This window comes from Bacillus rossius, chromosome 5 (assembly GCF_032445375.1).
Source record: "Bacillus rossius redtenbacheri isolate Brsri chromosome 5, Brsri_v3, whole genome shotgun sequence".
In the NCBI taxonomy this organism is placed as follows: Eukaryota; Metazoa; Arthropoda; class Insecta; order Phasmatodea; family Bacillidae; genus Bacillus; species Bacillus rossius.
The window spans coordinates 5,735,555-5,753,681 of NC_086333.1; the positions used below are offsets into that span (position 1 = coordinate 5,735,555).

At 37.7% G+C, this 18,127-nt stretch overlaps 1 protein-coding gene across 1 annotated transcript in view; it reads left to right on the plus strand.

The window, feature by feature from the left end:
• The window catches only part of LOC134531566 (uncharacterized), a 506,394-nt gene that overhangs the window by 225,238 nt on the left and 263,029 nt on the right, over nt 1-18,127 (plus strand). The window contains exon 7 of the mRNA XM_063367273.1: nt 13,436-13,591. Coding sequence (XP_063223343.1) covers nt 13,436-13,591 — 156 coding nt within the window. The remainder of the gene's footprint in view (nt 1-13,435; nt 13,592-18,127) is intronic.

Sequence of the window (18,127 nt, forward strand, 5' to 3'; positions counted from 1 at the left end):
ATCGTAGCTGTCATCAATATTATCATGAGCTGCATCAATATCACTCATTTTATGATGTCGTTTCCGCATTTCAGTTGTCAGAGATTTACCACAATCTATGATCTTGTGAGCTTCACATTATTCTCTATTGTTTTGTAGACATAGTTAGTTACATTCTCGTTTTCTTTAAAAGCCTGTGTGCCCAGTTTTATTTTTTAATCCTTCATCCCATCATCCCAAACACAATTAAATCATCGTAGTATACAGAAAAAAAAAATCAACAAAGTTCTTTTCATTTAATCTTAGGAACCACATCATCCTTTCCACCTATAGTATAGTTTCTTGAGCCCAAGAGTCTTTCAATATATACCATGCAGTGTTCTTCAAGAGATGTGGTATACTTCTAGTTCTACATACAAATCCATCCTATCATTGATTTGTTGACACATTAGAAAAAAAACCTTAAAGTTAATTTTTACGTGTTTTATTAAATTATCACTTCGGCTAAAAATAATTACCACACATAGTGTGTTATTACATTTCCTTCTTCATCTGCAATGCTAAGTTCCTGATAATAAATCCATACTGACTAGAGAAGCCTTGGAGGTTTACACATTTCGTCATGGAGGTCGAGACGAGACTAAGCCGGTAATGTACTGTCAGGTCTTAGATAATAGACGACACAATCTACCTTTTTGCAGGATGTCTCGATTATGTCCGGAGCCTCCTCGTCACAATCACTGGTCCAGTGGAAGTAACCATCCTCGGTGACGTAGTGCACACGGCGGAATCCGGGCGTTACTTCCGCGTACTTTGCAGACGGATCGAACTGCATTTTCTTGAATTTGTAGCAGCAGCACTTTACCCACACGACTATGTGTTGACTGCTGTGTCTAGGGTGTTGACCTCAATTTATTCCGCTAGGACCACCCTCCAGTCCAGTCACATGTACCGTTGCTTCCGTTGTTGTCCCCCGCCTTGCTGGCGGCCTCCAACATTCCAACACGGTAATCAACCATCCAAGCCCTAAGTATGCTAGCATTGTGTCTTGAGATCGGACCTGGACATCCAAGTTACATAGAGTATAATATACTCTGAAATACATAATAAAGAGAAAATTGATATAAATAACATTATACTTTGCTTAATAGTTCCAGAAGTAATGAACGCACTGCTTTACCAGTGACCGGTGTAACTAAATATTAAATATATTTTATTTTCCATTTCCTTTCGTGGAATTTATTAATCATTCACTCTACAAAAAACAACTCAAGACAATATACCTGACCAACGAATTAAATACAGTACCGCTATACCTTACATGAAAGTCTAATTATTCGATATTTTAAATAACCTATAAATCGTTCATGTACAAAGCCACACAAATAGGCCAATTTTTTCTATGGACCATGAGACCGAGTCATGACAATATCAGAAGTATAGGCTAGTCATTTCAGGACCGCAGGACCTTCTTCGTCTTTAGATAATTACAGTCATTTAGACCATCATGAAATTTTTATACATAATAAAGGACCAAGCGACCTTGAAAAATATTTTAGTAACAGCAAGAGGTTTTGAACTAGTAAATATTCAGTCACTACATATTTTACTACGCGCAATCAACAAAACGGAAGCACCATCAACGAAAAGGCAGCACAATCAAAAAAGTCAGCACATTTGTAAACACCATCAACAAAAAGGCAGCACATTTGGAAGCGCCATCAACAAAAAGGAAGCACATTTTGGAAGCACCATCAACATAAAGGCAGCACATTTTGGAAGCACAATCAATAAAGGCAGCACATTTGAAAGCACCATCAACAAAAAGGCAGCACATTTGGAAGCGCCATCAACAAAAAGGAAGCACATTTTGGAAGCACCATCAACATAAAGGCAGCACATTTGGAATCACCATCAAAAAAGGAAGCACATTTTGGAAGCACCATCAAAAAGGCAGCACATTTGGGAAGCACAATCAATAAAGGCAGCACATTTGGAAGCACCATCTACAAAAAGGAAGCACATTTTGGAAGCATCATCAAAAAGGCAGCACATTTGGTAACACAAGTTACGAGAACTAAGTCTTAGTTAGAAATCAGAATGCAAGAAATAAAAACATTTAATTTTTACTTTTAATATTTAATTTATTTCTTAAGATTATACAAATAGAAGTAAAATAAGCCATTATTGTATGTAGCCAGCTTTCCTCAGTTCTTCGAGTATGAAGGATATTTCTTTTATGCACGAATAGTTTCCTGCACAAATTGAGCCATGTAGAAGTCTTAGCCGGTCAACCAATAAGTTTGGATCTTTCCACGATGTGTAACCAATCTCTTCTACTACCATATCACTTGCTTGTTTATTATAAATACTTTTAATATCACAATCGTCCCAGTGATCATAATAAGCGTTATCAGATTTTATTATTATAACACGTCGTTTCCATCGTTTCGGTCTCAGGACACCGTTACATTCTTCGATCTTGTCAGCTTTAGGTGCTTCATCACAGTCTATGCTTTTGTCAACAGCCTCAGAGTCACTGTAACAATCACTGTAGAAGGCATCCTCTTCACCCAGATTACCATATGAATTCGATATCGATGATGTCGAAGTGCCATTATCGTCTTCATGCTTCCTTTTTAGGAGTCCATCATCATTTTTACAAAGTAAGAAAGATCTACTTGAATTCGGCTGGAATGTATTCTCACTTTTCACGTTAAGGATTCTTCCATTGTCTTCATTCTTCCATAAATCATCATCGACCTTCAATTTAAGTTTTTCGTCGAGATCGGAAGAGCCACGAACAAAATCTCTCTCAAGACAAGGAAAATTATTGTCGTAATACAGATCTCTATTCCTTAGTCTAGTAGATCCATCGTTGTACTCTGGCTTGTACGCAGGCTTAACGTTACAAGTTCTGTCATGTCTTTTTAAGCTCTCTCCCCGCGTAAACGACTTGTTACATCGAACGCAACTTATCATATTGCGTAGTGGATTTTTAACACAGTCATTCTTCTGGTGTTGTCTTCCATTCTTTCTCAAGATAAATTCATTGCTGCAAAACTTACACCTGTGTCCTTTCGATACAGCGACAGACACCGAATCAGGATTCATATTAGTTACTGTACTTTTTTTAAAAAAAAGTCCAAATTTAATCCTACTTAAGCAAAGAGTTCACAAGCCCTGCTTGTGCTAGAACTCTCATGTTGCTTAAGTAGGATTAAATTTGGACTCTTTTTTTTAAAAAAATGGTAATTTATGATGTTTATAAATGACATCATCCCTGATGGTTTTCTCTGAGTGCTTCTATTTTATTTTTATTAGATGGAATTTAAAAAAAAAATCATTATTCAGTCAAATAATAATATATACCCTGAGAAATCTGAGAAACACTAACTGGGAGAACAAACTACCTTCTCCTTGGAGTCTAGCGATGTCATCCCTCTATTGCGATCGTTAGTGAGAATCCTGCATCCCGCATGAAAGAAAGAAATATTATTTTCCTGCAAGCAATACGTGGTGTCATCAGCAGAACTACTTACAACAAGTACCTTTGCATGAGATAACTTAACTCTCGCTTAAGAAATATTTAAAAAAATTATATTTAAGTAATGGTTCCAATTGGAAAACTGTCTGTTTGTATCTAACATTAGTCACAGTAACTAATATGAATCCTGATTCGGTGTCTATCGCTGTATCGAAAGGACACAGGTGTAAGTTTTGCAGCAATGAATTTATCTTGAGAAAGAATGGAAGACAACACCAGAAGAATGACTGTGTTAAAAATCCACTACGCAATATGATAAGTTGCGTTCGATGTAACAAGTCGTTTACGCGGGGAGAGAGCTTAAAAAGACATGAAAGAACTTGTAACGTTAAGCCTGCGTACAAGCCAGAATACAACGATGGATCTACTAGACTAAGGAATAGTGATCTGTATTACGACAATAATTTTCCTTCTCTTGAGAGAGATTATGTTCGTGGCTCTACCGATCTCGACGAAAAACTTAAATTGAAAGTCGATGATGATTTATGGAAGAATGAAGACAATGGAAGAATCCTTAACGTAAAAAGTGAGAATACATTCCAGCCGAATTCAAGTAGATCTTTCTTACTTTGTAAAAATGATGATGGACTCCTAAAAAGGAAGCATGAAGACGATAATGGCACTTCGACATCATCGATATCGAATTCATATGGTAATCTGGGTGAAGAGGATGCCTTCTACAGTGATTGTTACAGTGACTCTGAGGCTGTTGACAAAAGCATAGACTGTGATAAGCACCTAAAGCTGACAAGATCGAAGAATGTAACGGTGTCCTGAGACCGAAACGATGGAAACGACGTGTTATAATAATAAAATCTGATAACGCTTATTATGATCACTGGGACGATTGTGATATTAAAAGTATTTATAATAAACAAGCAAGTGAGATGGTAGTAGAAGAGATTGGTTACACATCGTGGAAAGATCCAAACTTATTGGTTGACCGGCTAAGACTTTTACATGGCTCACTTTGTGCAGGAAACTATTCGTGCATAAAAGAAATATCCTTCATACTCGAAGAACTGAGGAAAGCTGGCTACATACAATAATGGCTTATTTTACTTCTATTTGTATAATCTTAAGAAATAAATTAAATATTAAAAGTAAAAATTAAATGTTTTTATTTCTTGCATTCTTATTTCTAACTAAGACTTAGTTCTCGTAACTTGTGTTACCAAATGTGCTGCCTTTTTGATGGTGCTTCCAAAATGTGCTTCCTTTTTGTAGATGGTGCTTCCAAATGTGCTGCCTTTATTGATTGTGCTTCCCAAATGTGCTGCCTTTTTGATGGTGCTTCCAAAATGTGCTTCCTTTTTGTTGATGGTGCTTCCAAATGTGCTGCCTTTTTGATGGTGCTTCAAAAATGTGCTTCCTTTTTTGATGGTGATTCCAAATGTGCTGCCTTTACGTTGATGGTGCTTCCAAAATGTGCTTCCTTTTTGTTGATGGTGCTTCCAAATGTGCTGCCTTTTTGTTGATGGTGCTTCCAAATGTGCTGCCTTTATTGATTGTGCTTCCAAAATGTGCTGCCTTTAAGTTGATGGTGCTTCCAAAATGCGCTTCCTTTTTGTTGATGGTGTTTACAAATGTGCTGACTTTTTTGATTGTGCTGCCTTTTCGTTGATGGTGCTTCCGTTTTGTTGATTGCGCGTAGTAAAATATGTAGTGACTGAATATTTACTAGTTCAAAACCTCTTGGTGTTACTAAAATATTTTTCAAGGTCGCTTGGTCCTTTATTATGTATAAAAATTTCATGATGGTCTAAATGACTGTAATTATCTAAAGACGAAGAAGGTCCTGCGGTCCTGAAATGACTAGCCTATACTTCTGATATTGTCATGACTCGGTCTCATGGTCCATAGAAAAAATTGGCCTGTATGTGTGGCTTTGTACATGAACGATTTATAGGTTATTTAGATTATCGAATAATTAGACTTTCATGTAAGGTATAGCGGTACTGTATTTAATTCGTTGGTCAGGTATATTGTCTTGAGTTGTTTTTTGTAGAGTGGATGATTAATAAATTCCACGAAAGGTAATGGAAAATAAAATATATTTAATATTTAGTTACACCGGTCACTGGTCAAGCAGTGCGTTCATTACTTCTGGAACTATTAAGCAAAGTATAATGTTATTTATATCAATTTTCTTTTTATTATGTATTTCAGAGTATATTATACTCTATGTAACTTGGATGTCCAGGTCCGATCTCAAGACACAATGCTAGCATGCTTAGGGCTTGGATGGTTGATTACCGTGTTGGAATGTTGGAGGCCGCCAGCAAGGCGGGGGACAACAACGGAAGCAACGGTACATGTGACTGGACTGGAGGGTGGTCCTAGCGGAATAAATTGAGGTCAACACCCTAGACACAGCAGTCAACACATAGTCGTGTGGGTATAGTGCTGCTGCTACAAATTCAAGAAAATGCAGTTCGATCCGTCTGCAAAGTACGCGGAAGTAACGCCCGGATTCCGCCGTGTGCACTACGTCACCGAGGATGGTTACTTCCACTGGACCAGTGATTGTGACGAGGAGGCTCCGGACATAATCGAGACATCCTGCAAAAAGGTAGATTGTGTCGTCTATTATCTAAGACCTGACAGTACATTACCGGCTTAGTCTCGTCTCGACCTCCATGACGAAATGTGTAAACCTCCAAGGCTTCTCTAGTCAGTATGGATTTATTATCAAGGAACTTAGCATTGCAGATGAAGAAGGAAATGTAATAACACACTATGTGTGGTAATTATTTTTAGCCGAAGTAATAATTTAATAAAACACGTAAAAATTAACTTTAAGGTTTTTTTCTAATGTGTCAACAAATTAATGATAGGATGGATTTGTATGTAGAACTAGAAGTATACCACATCTCTTGAAGAACACTGCATGGTATATATTGAAAGACTCTTGGGCTCAAGAAACTATACTATAGGTGGAAAGGATGATGTGGTTCCTAAGATTAAATGAAAAGAACTTTGTTGATTTTTTTTTTCTGTATACTACGATGATTTAATTGTGTTTGGGATGATGGGATGAAGGATTAAATAATAAAACTGGACACACAGGCTTTTAAAGAAAACAAGAATGTAACTAACCATGTCTACAAAACAATAGAGAATAATGTGAAGCTCACAAGATCATAGATTGTGGTAAATCTCTGACAACTGAAATGCGGAAACGACATCATAAAATGAGTGATATTGATGCAGCTCATGATAATATTGATGACAGCTACGATGATAATGATGATGATAACTTTGCGTCTGTGATAGTGACACGGATGCGTGGATTTTAAGACTAATAATAACAAATATGTAAAGAAGATGGAAGCCGTAGCACATGAGACCAATTGTTCATCGAGAGACAATCCAAATGATTGAAGAAAAGGTTAAAACTTCTACTTGGTTCGCGAAATGCTGAAAATTTATACGTCCTCAATGAAACATGAAATAAGAAATGCGAGGTTTATATAATAAAACCTACTTTTTTTGATCTGATGTGTATTAATGGGAATAAATATACAATTTAATATGAGTTTTATTAAATATCTTTCTTACATATGTACTTTCAAGCTCTTGGCATCTACAGTGTGCATAAAGTATATAAAATATTTACGTACCTGGTTCTTCGTTTACCATGTATATTTTGCATTTTAAAATATGAATTTATTAAAGAAAAATGACTGAAATGTTGTGTGTTAGAAACCATAAGTCCGTCTATAACTGGTGTGATTTATAATACTGTGAAATTTTGAGGATAGTATGACCAATAGGATGTTAATATGATGATGTGACATTGGCTTGCTACTTCGCTTGAATGAAATTTAAATGTTAACTTTGTGATGAAATCTGCAGGTGCGTGCATTGCGTGTCCATTTCATATGTCGAATTTGCTTCCAAATATGCTGCCTTTTTCGTTGAGTGGGCTTCTATTTTTAAAGTAGTTTTGACTCGAGTATTATTGTTGATGGTTCTTGATTTGACTAGCGTATTATTCCATCCTGTGCATGTATATAAGCGAGTCCTATACAGCAGGTCGCTCAGTTTGTTACTGACCTTATCGGTGTAAGGATCACCTAGTTTGTTTCTTCTGGTGCATACGTCGCGTAATTACCTGTTCTTGTGAACTCGATGGCATCTTTACCGTCTATAACGATGAACTTGATGGATGTTGTACCATCGTCTACAGGAACTCTAACGTCAGCGCCGACGATGTTGGAGCAGATCCCGACGGCAACGCCTCTGACAACACTGGAGGAGACTTCAACAGTCGTGGTACCACCAGCATAAGAGAATTTAATGCCGGTGGTGCTGGCTTCACAGGAAAACATGACGAACTTCGTTTCAGCCTCGATGGAGACTTCAATGGCTGGTGATTCAACAACTAACGGACATCGGTGTTGTTACTGTGACAAGATTTTCACAAACAACAGCAATGCTCGACGACACGAAAAGAGAGAATGTGTCAAGAACCTTTATCGTAAAATGATTGTTTGTGAGAAATGCCAAAAGCAGTTTGCCAGAAAAGATAATATGAAAACGCACATGAAGACATGCAAAGGTCCTGCTGTTCGGTAGAAAGTAAAGGTTTCTATTCAACAACGATGCATTGATGTTCATAAGAGTATGCCTGGATATGGCGCAACTGCGACAACGGCAGTATCTGGATCGGGTCTGAAAGGCTTGTCTTCATCAGCAAGGTATCCTTGCAGCTACTGCGATATGTCGTTCACTTTTTCTCATGTAGCACGAAGACATGAGAGGAGTAAATGCAAGAAGAATCCATCTCGCATAAAGTTCCGCTGTGATGAGTGTCATAAAAGGTTTACACGTATTGATAGTTTAGGACGGCATGTGAAAAAATGCAACGGTAAAGTCCGTGTGTCTACTGAAGAACTACCTGTAGAAATTTCGACTCCTCGCTTTAGATTGGAAACTCGTAAGTGTACAAGCAAGAAAACCAATGTGCAGCAACCGATTGCTACAATGTCTGGACATGAAAATAAACCTAATACTGTGCTCGGTGCATTACAAGTGAATGATAATGGGTTCTACTTGGCGCAGTCTGCATTTCGTGGAAAATTGAAAGATTACTATTATCTAAATACGTTAGGTGAGTCAAAAGACATTTGTAATTTTCTTGATGATATCAGAGAGGACATAATCAATCAGCTTACTGATGATGTAGCAACAAACGGTCCATCAAAATAGAACTTGTGGTTGGACTGTATATATGGAAAGCCGTATCCATTCGAAGACGAAGTGAGGAAGTGTGCATTCAAGACATCGGCTGCAGTAATTTACAGTTCTGACGATGTGAAGCAAACTGTTAAAAACGGTATCCAGAAACTCTGTCAAGAAGAGGAGGACTATGTCTGTAAAGGTTCTGGTTAGTCTCTGTCTAGTATAAACCGATTGGAGCTAAGAATTAGTCATTTCACGCCTATGCAGGGCTTTCGCAAGTGATCCTGTAGTAAAATATAGATTTTGTAATAAAATTTATTTTGTATCAGAATTTGCGATGTTTTATTTATGAACCTGTCACTATTATGTTAAATTGTTGTTATATTTATTTTTTCTTCAGCATCCAGATAAGTACCAAGGACCTAAGTCGATCTAATTAATCATTTTATTGGTTGCAAAATTTATTTAATGAATTTTGAACTTTTTCCTGAATTTCTAGCATTGAAATTATGAATTTCCAAGATGGCGGACATGATGGCTTAAAGGATGATGGTAGTAGAGGATTTTAAGCCTCATAAGAATTTTTGAACATGGTTTATTGAAATTATTATTTTTTACATAAAATTAAACATTATTGCATCGATCGAGTATCGAACCAAGGACAGGAACTGATCGAATCAATATGTAAATTAATGAGTGATTTATTTAATGAATTATGGATTTTTTTCCCGAATTTCTAGCTAAATAATTACACGATTCCAAGATGGCTGCCATAACGAAACATGCAACAGTAATAGGATTAGGTTAGGTTATGTTAGGTTAGGTTAGCATAGATTTGCATATGGATTAGAAGAGGTTAGGTTAGGTTAGGTTAGGTTAGGTTAGGTTAGGTTAGGTTAGGTTAGTTTAGGTTAGGTTAGGTTATGATAGGTAAGGTTAGCATAGATTAGCATATGGATTAGGTTAGGTTAGGTTAGGTTAGGTTAGCATAGATTAGCATATGGATTAGGTTAGGTTAGGTTAGCACAGATTAGCATATGGATTAGGTTAGGTTAGGTTAGGTTAGGTTGGCATAGATTAGCATATGGATTAGGTTAGGTTAGGTTAGGTTAGGTTAGCATAGATTAGCATATGGATTAGTTTAGGTTAGGTTAGGTTAGGTTAGGTTAGCATAGATTAGCAAATGGATTAGGTTAGGTTAGGTTAGGTTAGCATAGATTAGCATATGGATTAGGTTAGGTTAGGTTAGGCTAGGTTAGGTTAGCATAGATTAGCATATGGATAAGGTTAGGTTAGGTTAGGTTAGGTTAGCATAGATTAGCATATGGATTAGGTTAGGTTAGGTTAGGTTAGGCTAGGTTAGGATAGGTTAGGTTAGAATAGATTAGCATATGGATTAGGTTAGGTTAGGTTAGGCTAGTTTAGCATAGATTAGCATATGGATTAGGTTAGGTTAGGTTAGCATATGGATTAGCATACGGATTAGATGATGTCATCAGGTTGGCAACATCGAGGGTCGCAAGGCTAAAGGTCAGGGTCGAATTTCAATGTCAGGGTCAAATTTCAAGGTCAAGGTCAAATTTCAAGGTTAAGGTCAAAGTTAAAGGTTAAGGTTCCTTGTCAAAGGTCAAGGTCTCGGTTCAAGGTCTAGGTCGAAGTTCAGGGTTCAAGGTCAAAGTCAAAGGTCAAGGTCGGATCCTGGATCCTGCGCCTTTCCAAAAACGGCTATATCCTACTACTGTAACGGGATATTTTTTCGTGCGTACATGACTGATGAACGTAACGGGACACTTTTTCGTGCGTGTATGGCTGGCGGAAGTGACGTAATCCAACATGGGTGATGAAGCGAAGCCTTAAGGTGGCAGGATCGGATCCCCGATCCCCAGCCCCCAGCCCCTGTCCTCATATGAACTATATACATCTACTTCTGCGGTGCATCTGTTCTGCGAATAGTGTTCAAGAATACCAGCCTCAGACTCCTGAAGGAGGAGATTACCAGCAAACACCAACTAGAGTTCAGTAGATTCCACGCCGTTATATGAGAGGAAAATAATGCCAGGAAAATACAACCCGCATAATTTTATTAAAATGCCGTAATTTTACACTATTTAAATTTTTCTGTATTTTTTATTATTTATAGTTCAATTATTAATTATTTTTTTATGAATTGTACTGTAAAAATATTATCAACATTTTTTCTACAAAGGACTCTGAATATCCTTGAATACATATTTTATGGTCTGGGCCGTAACAAAGGGATTATTGAGAATAAATGGAGTTGATTCATTATTAAAAATTGATAGTTTTTATATACACCGCTTACAGCTTCACTTAAACATTTAAGGTGATATTTACTCACATTAATATGTTTTGTAAATGTTAGTTCTATAATAAATCGAAAACTATTTCAAAATTGATTTAATTTTAACTCGCAATTTTAACATGTTATTACTAGTTACACTAAGAGTATTTGAATGGAAGGTTTTTGTTTATACATTCACTGTAAAAACTTGTGTTATATTGCACAAAATATGTGTGGCAGCAGAGTCTACACAGATATTATTGAAATTTTACTCATACCCGTGTTCGTGCAATGTTATTTTTGTGCTCAAGGAAAAATACTATCTAAAGTGTAAAAAAACAGTTTCAATTGTTTGGTAAATATGTCGTAGATGTGGGTACGTTTTTACTTTGTGATGTATAAATTTTCATATGCAAGAATTGTATATTTACCACAACGGTCAGTTAATTTACTGCATCTTTGAAATAATTTAAGTGTTAATTTATACAACTTCGAAAAATATTTAATTTTTCTATTTGATCGTTGTTTATGAACAATGTGTACATAAGAGCGGTATCAAACCCACAACTTTTTGATGATTAGTCTAGTGTTTTAGTGCACATCGTGTAACGGGAATACCAGTTCCGTAACCTCATGTAAATTAAATGAGGTTTTGTTAGTATGAATAGGAAACTAATTTTGTATGGTTCCTTGGTAGTTGTTAATTACCGTGACAAATATTTTTCACGTTTACAATGGCGTATGTGTGTGCCTACAAGTTGGGTGTACTGAAAAAAAAACAGAACACTGATTACTTTAACACTATCAACTATCACAAGTTCTATATCCAACCAGGATGCATCCAATGGTTTCTTACTTAAATCAAGTTTTAAAAAAAAATTCAGAAACTTTGAAAAATCCTAACCAGAATACCGCCAAAACTTGATAAACGAGAAGCTAAGCTACAAAGGAAAGGAATGATTACAGGGGCCAAATATTTAAATAGGTTTTCAGAATAGATCTATAGCCTATTTGTACAAAACGAAAAATAGTACAACCACAATTAACAAATAAACATGGCGTTGACTTGATTTCATACTTAAAATATTTATTATGTCGTAACTTAGTAACTACGTGTCCAACACTTGCGTACATAGCTTAAAGGCCAAAATGGCAAGCCAGCTGGCACTGAGAACGCGCAATTACCAAGTACAACCAAGAACTTTTAATTAGTGATAAACCAGTTAAATAACACAGAACAAGAAATATATATAAATGACACATGTAACATCGCAAGTCTCAAACACGATCATACCAAGAATAAACAAAGCTTTTCTTATCACCAAATATTACAACTTGAAACTGTTACAATAAACTAGCCACCATAAATTAATAAAGCTTATGGTTTGTGGTGCCGTGATGTATATCTGTTTACATCTTAATACCATCTACGAAACTAGCGAAAAACCTATAGTTGGCTAAAGTCCGAGGCCTAAAACCAGTATTAACTTCTGTTTTAAATTTTTTGAAGTCAGTATACTTTTCTTTACGATTACGATGCCGCTCTAAAGATGTACAAAAAAAGGTGTGCACGGATCTTGCAGGCAAAAACTACAGTTCCGCACTGCATTTACAAGCTGAAAACTTGTTACGTTATTATCAAAAAGTTTATTTCTTATGCGATTATTAATTTGCACAATAAAGATTTATAAAAAATCATTAACACCAGTTTATTTTCTTGCACGATACCAAAATCATAGTTGGTGGACTTACCATCTTCTTAAACTCAGTAATAAACATGTAGCACTTGGAAACCAAAAGTTAAGTTTGATGCCAAACAGAGTTTAAGTTATGGCACTAAAATTGGCACACGAAAATAGATAAAATGGCAGGGTTTTTTCAGAGTCATTTGTGTTAAATTACACCTACTGTACTATTTTTTTTAAAATTACACGACACAAATGTAAAATTACTAAACCTATATTTGTACAAGTATACGGATTTTTTTACAGTTTACGATATTTATATTTTTGTTATATATATATATATATATATATATATATAACTTTTTAAAGGCTGTTGTTAATATCAGTGTTCCTAACGCTTAATTTTTGCTTTTAATTAACATTTATTTTCAACTTTACAGATTGAAACGTAGTGAAATTTACAAACTTTAGAAAAGGGTTCATGGTCCGTAAAGATCGATGAATGCCTCGCAGAAAGGCTAGCGATGTGACGTGGCTTAGCAGATTGCGTGTCACATAGCAGCAACTACATTTACGTACACAATGTGATGACCGATAGTAAAAGTACGTGAGAAACATTGCGTGTATGTACTGCACTTCAGCTCTAACTGTTCCCACACATGTGTGTATCACAACACTGTCCAGAGTATCTACAGTAGTCAACAAAGTGGGCAGATGCAAGGGTGCTGTTCGCAGGGTGTTTCAAGAGATGCTGTACGGCATCTCGACGGGGTTCGGGTCGCCGCAAGTGCCGGTGGCCGAGCTCTTGGCCAGGGCTGTACCCACGCTACACAGTCCTCAGAAGCCCAAGAGCAGCAACTTCCTGCAGGTGCCTGACATCGAGTCCCCGAGGTACGTCCGCTGCGCTTCCAGACCTTCAGTCCAGACAAGTCAATTAACAATACCATGTTATGTGTATTTCATAACATGTATTTTAAATACGTGAAATGCATATCAATATTCTAATGAACATATACAATGAATTCACAGCAAAATCGAATAATGTTAATATTATTACTTGCATGTCGTTTATTATGAATATATATCACACAATATTTTACAATTCTTTATGCACCTGTATCCAATTTGCCTTAATGTCTTGCTAATAATATTTTTTCGGTATTTTTAAAAATGCATAGTTCTTTTTCTCACTGTTGGTGGCTATATCCTGTTGCACGCAAGATTGATGTTCTCTTGTGGTCGCTAGGGCCAAGCTCTCACGTTGTACATTTTATGAACAAACAATTCAGTGGTTTGAATTCCACAAAGATCTTGAAGCACAATTATCTTAACTTTATTTGTGCATTATCAAATATTTAAAGATATATATTTTTTCACTTTTATATGCATGACATAACATTGTAATAGTCAAAATGTAAAGTAATTAATAATTCATTTACTACAGTAAACAACCATATTGCAAAATTCACCTTTCATATCTATTTTTCTTACGTTTTATATTGAAAGCCATACTGTTAAATAAAAATCAGTTCCATTCAATTTAAATCTATACATCTTCCATTGTCTGTCTTTGTCATGAATGTGACGGTCATGTTTGTGTTTTTATTGCAAAGGATGTGTCAGAAATATCTAAAAGCGTTATATAATAATTTAAATATGAAGCAAATGTTGGAACTGTTTTCTAGCTCCAGTATTTCAGTTTTATAACATTATCCTGTTCTACACAATTTTGTGTATGAATTTTCCACAAAAAATCTAAAAGTTTGATTCCTAGCAATACCTACTGTCGGAGCTACCCAGTAAACATTTACAAGTTAAGCTTCAATAACTACTTAAACCTTACACTGAACAGTTGAGAAAAATAAATGTTTATTTCTTAAGTAGTAATTTTTTTCTGAGTTGATATTTGTGCTTGTTACATAACTGCATGTATTTAAAAATGTGGTTCAACTTAACCATCATCACATTAAGAATTTAAGAAGTCTTGGTAGATTACAGGTTTTAACGAAATAAACTGCAACACGTTATAAGATTAACAAACTCAAAAAATAATAATTTACAGTACGAATGTGTAATTAAATTTTATGTGATTCTTCAAGTCATTAAGCATGTATCCAGACATAAGTCAAGTGATCTGATTGTATTTCTTCATTGATTGCATTTCTTCAATTCTGTATTTATGAGTCTTTTGATGTTGGGTTTGTTTCGTTTGCGTTTTATTTGACCTAAGTTTAATGGTAACGAGTAAACATGATCTCCTTCAATCTGAAAGATATAATGCGCGATGTTCCTTAGGCTATAAGACAAAAATTCACAATTTTCCTAAGGTCTAGCGTTCTTTACTTTGGAGCATCTCTGTTCTTGTTCGCCTTTCGGTAAAATATAAAGATAAAAACTTATTCATATCGTTATTGATACAAGATAAATCTGTTGTGCTACATGAATGATTTACACCGAGTACAGCACTGGTCAGCGCACACTAACAACGCACGACTTGACTGATAAATAAATTGAAGTCAAAAGATAAAACACTGTCAAAAAAACTTTTCAGATGCTTTTCATGACACCTATGATATTACTGACATGTTGCTCATTCGTTTGGCTAACATTTGCCCACTAACCATAAAAAAAATCCGGGTGAATAGGAAAAATGGAGGTAAGGGTAGTTGTTTAAACTGAATAAAGGTACAATACACCTCATAGCATTTTGAATTCTTATAACTGACCATCATTACTTGGAGGTGGGCAGCCTGCAACATGCAGTTCAAATTTCACCTCGCATTCACACCTCCCAGCACAGCTCCTGCCTTGACTCCCAGCAGCACCTGCCAGCTGACTGACGTCACTGATAGCTGCAGATATAGTATTCACTATTTTATAATCCGCATTGTTACAAACATTTCTGCACATATTTCTGACCATCCACTGTGTATTTTAACAAAATTAATATTAATTCACTGTGGTATTATCCTGTGATGTTCTTACAACCACTTGCTTCCTTCATACAAGTCTTTCGAATATAATTTCTTGAAATATTTAACACGATTTATTTAAATCCAAAACTAGTTATTTAAATTCCTACAATTTAACAATCATTACATTATTGGTGTCTTGAATTTGTCATTTACGCAACTGTGAAATAAAATGACTTAATTATCTTCATAAAATGTAATATATTGTTTTAATTGCTTTATTTTAATTACCACTTAATAAATCAAAACCTGTTAATGAAGCGGTGTGCAAGAAGCCTGGTTCTGTTTTGTGCGGACGTAGCGTGGCACTGCCAGCTGTCAGCTGCAAGCTGTCACCATAGTCAGTGTGACGACTCGCTCTCTTCTCTTCAATTCAATACTTACTGCTCACTGCAAGAGCAACGTATCATTGTGAGCAAAGATACATTGTGAGAGCGACGAGACATGCTGAGAGGAGTTGCAATGTGGGATAGACATGACTTCCTGAGAGTAGTTACAATGTGGAAGCGACGTGACTTGCTGAGAGTAGTTACAATGTTGAAGCGACGTGACTTGCTGAGAGAAGTTACACTGTGGGAGCGACGTGACTTCCTGAGAGTAGTTACACTGTGGGAGCGGCGTGACTTGCTGAGAGTAGTTACACTGTGGGAGCGGCGTGACTTCCTGAGAGTAGTTACACTGTGGGAGCGGCGTGACTTCCTGAGAGTAGTTACACTGTGGGAGCGACGTGACTTCCTGAGAGAAGTTACACTGTGGGAGCGGCGTGACTTCCTGAGAGTAGTTACACTGTGGGAGCGACGTGACTTGCTGAGAGTAGTTACACTGTGGGAGCGGCGTGACTTCCTGAGAGTAGTTACACTGTGGGAGCGGCGTGACTTCCTGAGAGTAGTTACACTGTGGGAGCGACGTGACTTCCTGAGAGAAGTTACACTGTGGGAGCGGCGTGACTTGCTGAGAGTAGTTACACTGTGGGAGCGGCGTGACTTCCTAAAAGTAGTTACACTGTGGGAGCGAGGTGACTTCCTGAGAGTAGTTACACTGTGGGAGCGGCGTGACTTGCTGAGAGTAGTTACACTGTGGGAGCGGCGTGACTTCCTGAGAGTAGTTACACTGTGGGAGCGGCGTGACTTCCTGAGAGTAGTTACACTGTGGGAGCGACGTGACTTCCTGAGAGAAGTTACACTGTGGGAGCGACGTGACTTCCTGAGAGAAGTTACACTGTGGGAGCGACGTGACTTGCTGAGAGTAGTTACACTGTGGGAGCGACGTGACTTGCTGGGAGTAGTTACAATGTGGAAGCGACGTGACTTGCTGAGAGAAGTTACAATGTGGGAGCGACGTGACTTCCTAAAAGAAGTTACACTGTGGGAGCGACGTGACTTGCTGAGAGTAGTTACACTGTGAGAGCGACGTGACTTCCTGAGAGTAGTTACACTGTGGGAGCGACGTGACTTGCTGAGAGTAGTTACACTGTGGGAGCGACGTGACTTGCTGAGAGAAGTTACACTGTGGGAGCGACGTGACTTGCTGAGAGTAGTTACACTGTGGGAGCGACGTGACTTGCTGAGAGTAGTTACACTGTGGGAGCGGCGTGACTTGCTGAGAGTAGTTACACTGTGGGAGCGGCGTGACTTCCTGAGAGTAGTTACACTGTGGGAGCGGCGTGACTTCCTGAGAGTAGTTACACTGTGGGAGCGACGTGACTTCCTGAGAGAAGTTACACTGTGGGAGCGGCGTGACTTCCTGAGAGTAGTTACACTGTGGGAGCGACGTGACTTGCTGAGAGTAGTTACACTGTGGGAGCGGCGTGACTTCCTGAGAGTAGTTACACTGTGGGAGCGGCGTGACTTCCTGAGAGTAGTTACACTGTGGGAGCGACGTGACTTCCTGAGAGAAGTTACACTGTGGGAGCGGCGTGACTTGCTGAGAGTAGTTACACTGTGGGAGCGGCGTGACTTCCTAAAAGTAGTAACACTGTGGGAGCGAGGTGACTTCCTGAGAGTAGTTACACTGTGGGAGCGGCGTGACTTGCTGAGAGTAGTTACACTGTGGGAGCGGCGTGACTTCCTGAGAGTAGTTACACTGTGGGAGCGGCGTGACTTCCTGAGAGTAGTTACACTGTGGGAGCGACGTGACTTCCTGAGAAAAGTTACACTGTGGGAGCGACGTGACTTCCTGAGAGAAGTTACACTGTGGGAGCGACGTGACTTGCTGAGAGTAGTTACACTGTGGGAGCGACGTGACTTGCTGGGAGTAGTTACAATGTGGAAGCGACGTGACTTGCTGAGAGAAGTTACACTGTGGGAGCGACGTGACTTCCTAAAAGAAGTTACACTGTGGGAGCGACGTGACTTGCTTAGAGTAGTTACACTGTGAGAGCGACGTGACTTCCTGAGAGTAGTTACACTGTGGGAGCGACGTGACTTGCTGAGAGTAGTTACACTGTGGGAGCGAC